This window comes from Carlito syrichta, unplaced genomic scaffold (genome assembly GCF_000164805.1).
Source record: "Carlito syrichta isolate Samal-C Ts95f unplaced genomic scaffold, Tarsius_syrichta-2.0.1 Scaffold131799, whole genome shotgun sequence".
Lineage (NCBI taxonomy): Eukaryota > Metazoa > Chordata > Mammalia > Primates > Tarsiidae > Carlito > Carlito syrichta.
Window position 1 is genome coordinate 138,431 of NW_007075895.1, and position 10,507 is coordinate 148,937.

The 10,507-nt window shown below is 51.9% G+C and overlaps 1 protein-coding gene across 2 annotated transcripts in view; it reads right to left on the reverse strand.

Moving 5' to 3' along the window:
• Positions 1-10,507, reverse strand: part of ANXA6 (annexin A6) — a 52,087-nt gene that overhangs the window by 1,071 nt on the left and 40,509 nt on the right. Inside the window, exons 20-24 of one of the 2 annotated variants that reach the window (XM_008049313.2) lie at positions 9,082-9,099; positions 7,934-8,027; positions 6,775-6,870; positions 3,952-4,010; positions 2,433-2,555 (exon numbers count right to left, since the gene is read on the reverse strand). In XM_008049313.2, coding sequence (XP_008047504.1) covers positions 2,433-2,555; positions 3,952-4,010; positions 6,775-6,870; positions 7,934-8,027; positions 9,082-9,099 — 390 coding nt within the window. The remainder of the gene's footprint in view (positions 1-2,432; positions 2,556-3,951; positions 4,011-6,774; positions 6,871-7,933; positions 8,028-9,081; positions 9,100-10,507) is intronic. The other variant, XM_008049314.2, reaches the window with a different exon arrangement.

Genomic DNA, 10,507 nt, shown 5'->3' on the forward strand with positions numbered 1-10,507 from the left:
ATCGAGCCTGGCTGGGAATACATTTTTTTAAGTATACTTTTTTTTTTTTTGGTAGAGATGACATCTTGCTATGTTGCCAAGGTCAATCTTAAACTCCTGGGCTCAAGTGATCCTCTTGTTTGAGCCTCCCAAAGTGCTGGGATTATAGGCATGAGCCACTGTGCCTGGCCTTTTAGATTTTTTTATATATAATTTTTAAAATACAGTATATTATCATCATAAACAATTCAAATCAAAGGAAAGACTATACAATAAAAGTCTCCTTCCCATCTTTGCCCCTAGGTCCTCAAACCAAGAGGCGACCTCTGTTAACAGTTTTTTAGCAATAGTCTGTGCATATACAAATATGTGTATGGGTGTAACATCCCTTTTCTACACAAATGGACACATATCCTGTTCTGGGCTATATTTTTTGACTTGGAGAAGATTCCAAATCAGTACATAGAGATTTTTTTTATTTTTTTTTATTTTTTTGAGTTGGAGTCTCACTTTGTCACCCAGAACTTCAGTGCAGTAGCCGCCCCCGGCCACTGCAGCCTCAACCTGCTGGGCTCCGGCAATCCTTCTGCCTCAGCCTTCCAAATAGCTGGAGCTACAGGCGCACGCTATCACGCCTGGCTAATTTTTGATTTATTGTAGAGATGAGGTCTCGCCAAGTTGCCCAGGCGGGTCTCGAACCCGCGGGATCAGGCAATCCACTCACCTCAGCCTCCCAAGGCGTGGGATTACAGGCTGAGCCACCGAGCCTGGCTACATAGAGATTCTTCATGCTTCTTCATGGCTATATCATATTATAGCAAGTGGATGGAACATAACTTATGGAGCCAGTTCTGTATGGAGGGCTTCCAATTTTTGTTGTTATGAGCAATGCTGACATAAATATCCCCCTCAACCTGCTGGGCTCCGGCGATCTTTCTGCCTTAGCCTTACAAGTAGCTGGAACTACAGGCGTGTGCTACCACGCTCGGCTAATTTTTTGATTTATTGTAGAGATGAGGGCTCGCCAAGTTGCCCAGGCAGGTCTCGAACCTGTGGGCTCAAGCAATCCACTCACCTCAGCCTCCCAAAGGCACGGGATTACAGGCTGAGCCACCGAGCCCGGCGGATATATTTTTACAAGTAGAATTATTAAGTTAAAATTATACATTTTAGACATTTTGAAATTGCTAAATCACCCTTTAAAATGTGCTAGCAGCTGGGCTCAGTGGCTCAGCCTGTAATCCTGTGCCTTTGGGAGGCTGAGGTGAGTAGATTGCCTGAGCCTGCGGGTTCGAGACCCGCCTGGGCAGGCAAGACCTCATCTCTATAATAAATAAAAAAATCAGCCGGGCGTGGTAGCGCATGCCTGTAGTTCCGGCTACTCGGAAGGCTGAGGCAGAAGGATCGCCGGAGCCCAGCGGGTCGAGGCTGCAGTGGCCGGGAGCGGTCACTGCACTCCAGTCTGGGCGACAGAGTGAGACTCCAACTCAAAAAAAATAAAATAAATAAAATAAAATAAAATAAATGTACTAGCAATTTACATTCCCATTGCTTGCATGAGTGCCTATGAAATACCCAGCCTTGTCAAGTCAAGTAGAAAAAGCATCAGACTTTAAGATCTTGACCAGTCTCAAAGATTAAAAAAAAAAAAGAGTTTCATACGTCAAAAAACTTGGACACAAAAGGTCACATATTGCACGATTCCATTTATATGAAATATTCAGAAAAGGCAAATTCACAGTGATACAAAGTAGCTTGGGAATCGCCTTCTGCTGAGGGTGCGAGATATGCTGAGGGTGCGAGATATGAGAATGACAGAAACTTCTGGGATCTGAATTGTAGGAACGACTGCATGGCTCAACACATTTAAGAAAGAGTATTTAATTTCACGGCCTGTAAAAACAAAACAAAACAAAAAAAAACAGGTTGGGTGTGGTGACTCACACCTGCAACTGCAGCACTCTGAGAGGCCGAGGTGGGAGGACTGCTTGAGCCCAGGACTGCGCGACCAGCCTGAGCAACATAGCCAGACCTCATCTCTACAAAAAAAAATCAGAAAATTAGCTGGGCGTTATGGCACACACCTGTCGGCCCAGCTATTCAGGAGTCAGAGGCAGAAGGACCACCTGAGCCCAGGAGGTTGAGGCTGTGGAGAGCCATGATTGTGCCATTGCTCTCCAGCTTGGATGACAGACGAAGACCTCTGATGCAAAAAAAAAAAAAGGCAAAAGTGGGCTCTTGTTTCATTGGGAAATCTTTAATACTAAACCTTTGATTCTCCTGTAATTTATTTTGTGTAAACAACGAGGAAGGTCTCCTTTCTTTTAGCAATACCTCAGCTGTTCTAAGGGAAACCCACTGGGAAAGACAATGGCATCAAAAGCCTTCTAATCTCATGTTAGGGGCGTGACACCCCTTCCCATGGACCTTGAAGCTTCCCCCCCGCCCCGTACCTCAATGGCTTGGTGGAGAGACTTGTCATACTTCTCAATGAACTCCCGCCGGATGTTGAGCAGATCGTTCTCACTCCGGGAGACCATGATCCTGGTGAGGGTCTTCTCATCCGTGCCAGCGCCCTGTGGAGCCAGCCAGGGAGACGTGGGCAGGGGAGAGACAGAGCCCACCAGGAGAGACCCCTTTTCCTTCCCAAACCAGGGTGGGATGCTCCCTGCGTCTTCCACACATAGTCCTGACCAAACTGCCCTGTGCCCTGTACTGGCCAGACTGAGAGGAAGAAAGGCCTGTTTGGGTTGAAGAGCGTCCTCTCCCTACATTCACAGTCACCTGGAGCCTCAGAATGGGAACTAGTTTGGAAGCAGGGTCTTGGCACATGTAATTAGTTCAAATAAAGTCATACTGAATTAGGGTGGGCCCCAAGCTGATAATTGATATCTTCATAGGAATAGGAGAGTGGACAGGGCTGCACACACAGAGGCCCAGTGAAAATAGAGGCAGATTCTGGAGAGACGCATCCACACCAAGGACTTCTGGCAACCCTTGGAAGCCAGAAAGAGGCCTGGGACAGCTGCTCCCTCGGGGGCTCCAGAAGGAACCAGCCCTGCCGACACCTTGATTTGGGGCTTCTGGCCTCCAGGACTGCCGGAGAACAAGTTTCTGTTGCACTCCATCTGCAGTGGTTTGTTACAGCAGCCCTAGGAAGTCAAAACAGGACCCAGGAGGCAGGCGTGGAATGGAAAGTGTGGGCAACCAAGGCCTGCCCCCGGGGGAGCCAGGAACACCAGCTTCGGAGTCAGAGCTAGGTTCGAGCCCAGCTCTGCCACTGAGGAGCCATGTAAACATGGGCAGCGTTTTAACTTACTTGGGCTTCACTTTCCTTTCTATGAAATGGGGATACCACCATGGTCTCACAGGATGACCACGTGGGTCGACTGCGGTCAGAGGTGGAGCCCTGGGCACAGGACTTAGCACTTGGCAAGGGTTCAGTGAATGGTTGTCACGGGTGGGGACTGAAGGCCAAGGGGCTCCGGCTCTTTCTTACTCACCCACCCGCCTGCAGTGAGACGCCACAGTGGCTGGGCTGGAGGTGGTCAGGGTGGCCTGGGCTCTTCAGGAAGGGCAGGGCTAGTCCCAGAGCTGAGCACGTGTGACACTTGATGATCGTTTGTCATAGGAGACCTCACGTCACCTGCTAGAATATGAGCTCTGAGAGGGCAGAGACTGTGTCTACTCAGCCCTGGCATCTGGGGCTGGATACTTCATTGTGGGAGTAGCAGCAACACTCTCTGAACTGCGACAACCAAAAATGCCTCTGGACATGGCCAGATGTCCTCTGGGGGCAAGATCCCCCTGACTGAGCACTACAGTCCTAGAGACAGCTAAGGGCAGATTCTGAGAAATGTCCAACGGGAGGACATAGCACTAGAAGTCCCGACCTGGGGACCGGCGCACATCTGTGCTGTGGGTGTATGTCAGTGCTTAAGGGGAAAGGAACAAACTGGCACACTTTCTTACCTTCATGGATTTGTAAAGCTTGTCGGCAAAGAAGAGAGACTTGTTCTTGACACTTTGAACTAGCAGGAAGAGGAGAAACACAGGGAACCTGGTCAGAGGCCGTGGGCAGAGACTCTGCACTGGACTTCCGGTTTGAGACCAGCCTGGGCAACATGGCGAGACCTTGTCTCTTCAATAAATCAAAAAATTATCCAGGTGCGGCGGTGCATACCTATAGTTCTAGCTACTTGGAAAATTGAGGTGGAAGGGTTGTCTGAGCCCAGCAGGTCGAGGCTGTGGTGGCCATGAGCATGCCACTGCACTCCAGCCTGGGCGACAGAGTGAGACTCTGACTTAAAACAAACAAACAAAACTCATGCACCCAAGACACAGGGCCCCCAACCTTTAATCACATCAGAATCACCTGAGGAGCTTGTTTCAACCTCAGGTTTTAGGCTCCACCCTAGAGACTCAGACTCCAGAAACATCTCGAGTCACGGTTCTCAAAGCATGGTTTCTAGACCAACAACATTGGCATCCCTTGGGAACTTGGAAGACATGCACATTGTCACGCCCCACCCCAGGTGTGCTGACCTGCAACCCTATAGGTGGGAGACCAACTAACTCACCCCAGTCTACCTGGGACACTCCTGGTTCTAGCAATGAACATCCTGCACAAGCCAGGACAGTGGGTCGCCCTGCTCTGTGCGGCCTGATGCCTGAGAGTTACCGATTTAGAGCAGTACTGCCCCAGAGAATGACTGTCCGTTGGGGTCATTTAAAGCACCCTGCCAAGCCCGGAGGCTCTGTGCTGCTCAGGACCCACACACTCTTGCTGCCCTGGCAACACCCCTCCCCACCCTGCCCCAGATACTGCCTGCCTGGTTTCGCCAATCCAACCCCTTCTCAAGCCCTCAGCAGCTGCTTGATTTGGGAGGCTCCAGTGCCCACATGGGGGTGTCTTCAATGGTCCCAGACACAAGCATCACAGTCAGAATGACTCTGGATGTGAGAGGATCTCTACAAGAACAGGGGGCAGAGGCTGGAGCTGCCTACCCTAAGAGCACAGTCATGCAAGTCGCCCCTGCAGCAGGCTCAGGATCCCAGGGAAAGATCACACCACACACCTCCCTCCTCCAGCTCCTCCCTCAGTTCCCTACTACCTGCCAAGCAAATCCCAAGCTTCTTGGGCTCAAAGTCCCAGCTCCTGTGTCCCTTTGCTTCCTCACCGCCCCTGTCCCCCTTATCTGAACATTCTTCAGATTCCTTTGTGCCCTTGTTCTCCCAGCAGGGATGTGTTTCCTAGCTACCCTTCGCTGTGACACCTCCCTAAATCAAATCTCTGCAAGGCTGGACCTTGATGGGCAAGTACATCAAGTCGTGACAACACCTCCAGGAAGCCTCCCCTGACTTCAGGCTTAGGGTTCGTCAGTCTGGTTAAGAAGCACACTGGGGAGAAACTTCTCTCTTCTGTCACCAACCCCGCAAGCTTTCCTAGAAACTGAGCCTGTTGATGTGCCACAGGGGAGCCCGGTGCCTGCCGTGGGACAGAGCACTGTGAAATGGTGTGGGGTGTGTTGGCACATGCACGCATGCTCGAGGCAAGAGGAGAGAGGGAAGAGGGAGAAACACAGGAAGGCGAGATCTGAAAGTGTTTCCCAAGGCTTTTACTCTGGTTTTCAGAACCCGGGCTCTGGACTCAAAGCCAGTGGTGTGAGTCCTGGCTCCACCACTGGTTCTGATTCTCTGAACTCAGTGTCCTCCATAAATAAGCGGATAGGAGCACTGGTGCGGGCCAACCAACCTGTGTGCGACTGACTTTGCGCGGGACCAGCAGGAACAAGCAAAGTCAACCCTTGTCCGGTAAGCACTATGTGGCAGGGGGCACCGTGCCATGCGCCTCTCGTATTACTAACTTATTTAAATCTTACAAAATCCGCCCTGTGGGCTGGGTGCTATTGTTATCTCCATTTTACTGAGGAGGAAATTGAGACACAGGTGTTGTGACCTGTCCAAGGATGTGTGGCTAAGAAGTGGCAGGTGGGGATTCCATCTGGAGTCTGGGCCTCTAACCACTGGACTCTCCTGTCTCTGGACGTCACCTTGGGTGATGGGGGCTGTCACATGCTAAGTAACAACAACAATACCTCTACTTCACCATCTAAGACACCTATACTGTACAATACATCTTAGAGGAAATGAAATGAGATGCGACTCATAACTAACACTAGTGAACACAGCAGCGCCAACCCTTATAGCTAGCCGCTCTTCTATATTTCCTCACCAAGAAACGGGGACCCAAGAAGGAAAGACCTCTGCAAAGTCAAGAACCCACATAAGTAAGGAAAGTAAACAGAGAGAGCCAGGTACTGAGGGGAGAAGAGGGTGTGTGTGTGTTGTGTGTGCACGACGTATGACGTGTGTGTAGGCAGGTGTAGTGTCGTGCGTGGGGGGGCTGTGTGTTAAGGTATATGCGTCTTGTGTATGTGGCATGTGCATACTTGGCATGCATGAGCTGTGTGTGCAAGATGCATGACTCATATGTGTGCTGTATGTGGGGCGTGTGTTGTATCTGTATGTGTAATGTGTTTTGTGTGTACACATCTTCATCATATAGGATGCTGCACCCCTCCCTGGCCTGTTCTAGCCTTCCTGGTCCTCCCCCAGGGAGAGGTTGAGTAGCCCCCCTGACACGCCCTCAGCTGCACCCCTGGCAGGCCCTGGGAGCCATCCGGGGCGCTGTCTCCTCAGTGCTCGCAGCTCAGGAGGCTGCGGGCCACATGCTTCCAGGGAATCAGGCCAAGTTTCCAGCGCCCCGCCCCTGCCCTCTGTCCCGCTGGTTACCAATGGCCACAAATGCGTCCCTGACATCCCCAGACATCTCCTTCTTGATGGTGTGCTCCACGTCGTAGTTGGTCATCTTGATGAACTCCTGGAAGACTGCCCAAAAGAAGCCGGAGGTGGGGTGAGCCTTGGTGCGGGAGGGGAGGAAACCCCCCCACCAGCTCTGCAGGCTGATCCCGGGACGGGGAAAGGGCAGCAGGATGGCCACAGCCCAGGCCTGCACATGAAGGGCAGGGCCGCCACGAGAGGGAGGTGCCGACACCAAGGCTGCGTGGCCTCAGAGCCAACACTGCGCCAGGTCAGAGCCTCGGGCCCGGCCAACAACCCCAGAGCCTGGGACACATCCTGGAACCCACGCTGGGGCAGTAAAAGGAGTGGGGGTCCTAGTCCTAGCCCTGCCCAGCTCACCGAGGGCCCCTGGGCGACCCCTTCCTCCCTGGACCTCCTGCTCCTCCTGTGTGAGCTGGGAGAAATAGAGACAGCACGCAGGAAGCAGGCGCTGTGTGCTACACATCGTGCCGAGTGGTTTACGTGCGTGGGACAAAAACCATGTGAGGTAGAACTAAAACCCCAGTTCCCACATAAGAGATGCGGTCACACAGCTGGTAAGTAGCAGATTCCAATCGAGGTGGCCCAGTGCCCAAGTCCACGCTTCTAGCCACTATGCCACAGCACTGTGAGTACTGTATGTTCCAGACAAATGCACAAGAAAAGGTAAACGTCTTTGTGGAAAAGGCACTTCGTGACCACCGAACACCAGGGCCACTGCATACAGGTGTGTCCCATGCATGTGGCAGCCTGTGGCTCAGAGATGTCTATGTGGTCTTGTCCCTTCCCACCCCTCGCTGCCTTGCTTCAATGGATCCTGACATCAAACCTCAGAATCCTTCTCAACACAGCATTCTAGGCAGCTACTACCAATCCATCAGTATCAGCCTTTGAGGTGAAACCCACTCACCACCCCTAATGCCAGGGATCCCCCTGTCTTTCTAAGGAGGTGAAAGGAGTTGGCTCTCGGCTGAACGCCGTGTCAGCAGCAGAACCAGGGCTAGAACCTGGGGTTCCAGAATCCCCGCCAACCATGATACTCCACTGCTCAGCCTTCGGCAGATCAGGCATCATCTTTCTGAGGAACGGTGGAAGGGAGGTCAGGTCTTACCTCTGCGGAGATGCGGGTAGCTGCGGGTGCACAGGACGGTCATGAAACGTGTTTCCAGGGAAGTTTTGTCTCCACTGGGCGTGTCTGCTATTTCCTGCAGTGCCCAGGTAGGGGCAAGGGTTTGGGAGGAAAGACACAAGAAAGCCTTGGTTAGTATCCACTCTCAGGCCTTTGCCTGGGCTGACCCAGCCATCCCGGGGGCTGAGATGCCCCTCTTCCTTCCTCAGCCTCCAGCACAAGGGCCTCTACGCTGTCCCCCGCTCCAGGTGCCAGGGACCCCGTGGACAGCCCAGAGGGGCTTAGCGCTGGCTACTTCCACTCTGGCCCCAGGACCGGGGCCCATGGGAGGAGCACACAGCCACTGGGATGGGGACTGGGACTTCTCTTTTCTTCCCTCAACCCCTGAAAGTCCCTCTGGGGAATGAGTACATGCATGGGCAGGAAAGATAGCTGAGCCAGCATTTCCACAAGCAAGGTCAAGAAAGAATGTATCTCAACACACTGCAGATATAAGTTACCACAGTTATCTTCTAGCTAGTGACCAGTTCCAGTTATACCAATCTTAAATTCCTTTATTTTAGGTTTTAAAAACTGAATCGATGTAAAGGCAACTCTTTTTTTTTTTTTGAAGTGGGGTCTCACGCTGCTGCCCAGGCTGGAGTGCAGTGGCACAAACATGGCTTGCCGCAGCCTTAACCTACTTGGATCAGGTGATCCTTCCGTCTCAGTCCCCATGGAGTAGCTGGTGTTACAGGTGCATGCCACCATGCCCAGTTATTTTTTAAGTTTATTGTAGAGACGAGGTCTCATTTTGTTGCCCAGGCTGTTCTCAAACCCCCAGGCTCAAGCAATCCTCCCGCCTTGGCCTCCCCAAGTGTTGGTGTTGCAGGCATGAGCCACGGCACCTGGTCATGAAGGTAACCGTTATCAGCGGGTGGTTCGTAGCACAAATCATGCCAGAGATGAAAGGCTAAAGATTGGGAAACACTTCCTGGCCTATCTTCTGCTCAGCAGGGTCCTTAAGGGACCCGGAAGGGGAGAGAGAAACCACAGAGCAGGCCCCCAAATCATTGCCCCAAGCTGCCCCGCTCAGCCCAGCCAGACTTCACGCAGGGAGACCACTAAATCCAAATGCGTGGGACACTCACCAAGATCTCAGCAGCCACCTGAGAGCAGGGAGAAGAGAAAGGAGGGAGAGAGGGGAAGGCAAGAGTCAGAGGAGGCCGGGGAGGCCGGCTCTGGGGCCCAGGATGCAGGGAGGGAGGCCCAGCTGGGAGCAGCAGAGGTCCCAAGAGGCCTTGGGGGACACTTTGGGGCACTGACGAGGGAAAATACCTTTCTCTGACCTTTCGGGCTGGGGCTCAAAGTGGGGCTAGGCCACATTCACTTGAGGGATACGTGAATGATACCCTTTGCACCCCGTAACCCAGAGTAGACTGCAGGCCTCAGTTTCCTTGCCAGGAAACTGGGAGAAATACCCCCATTATGCATCAAAGAGCCACTGAGAAGCTGCAAGGGAAGGGTGCCAAGTTCTCCGCATTTCTAGCACATTCAGCATTGGAAGGGGCTGGGAAATGTGATTTTAGCTCCATGTTACACAGGGCAGCTGTGACCAGGAGAAGATGGCTTGCCTGGGCACACAGCAGGTAGGGTGGGAAAGTCACTGTATAAGGGTTACTTTTAATCCTTGCGCTGTGCAGAGCGTACAATTCTGTACTTAGGAAGGATACTATTTTTTTAGGCAAATGACTGTGACTCAGAGTGTCCTGGAACAGATGCAGTCAGCCCACGTGTGCCCAGACCAAGTTCTGTTTCCCCCGAAAAGCTGCTGACCGCCACACTCTGGAGTAGACTGAACTGTTCTCCTTGTAAATGTCACAGGAACTCATGCTCTCAAAACCTTTGTCCTCTTTTCTTGTGTTATTGGTAATGCCTGTCAAAGGTTTAAAAGGCATATGACGCATGACCAAGCAGTTATATTGCTAGGAATGTGCCCTACAGGTTATACTGGCAACAGTGGCCACAAGATTGTTGCAGCATTCTTTGGAATAGAGAAAAACTGAAAACCATCCGAGATGGCTTGTTAAACAGGCTACCATTTATACAATCAACATAAACAATCTGTGCAGCTCTTAGAAGATGAGATTGACCATGGAGCTGATAAGGAGAGTTTTCATTTAAATTAAGAAAAAAGAAAGTATAGGGCTGTGCTTTAGGCCAGTAGTCCCAGCACTTTGGGAGGCTGAAGCAGGAGGATCACTTGAGCCCAGGAGTTCAGGACCAGCATGGGCAACATCGTGAGACCTTGTCTCTCTCTTTTTTTTTTTTTGAGTTGGAGTCTCACTCTGTTGCCCAGACTGGAGTGCAGTGGCCGCTCCTGGCCACCGCAGCCTCGACCTGTTGGGCTCCAGCGATCCTTCTGCCTCAGCCTTCCAAGTAGTTGGAACTACAGTCGTGCGCTACCATGCCCAGCTCATTTTGATTTTATTGTAGAGATGAGGTTTCGCCAAGTTGCCCAGGCGGGTCTTGAACCCGCGGGGTCAGGCAATCCACTCACTTCAGCCTCCCAAAGGT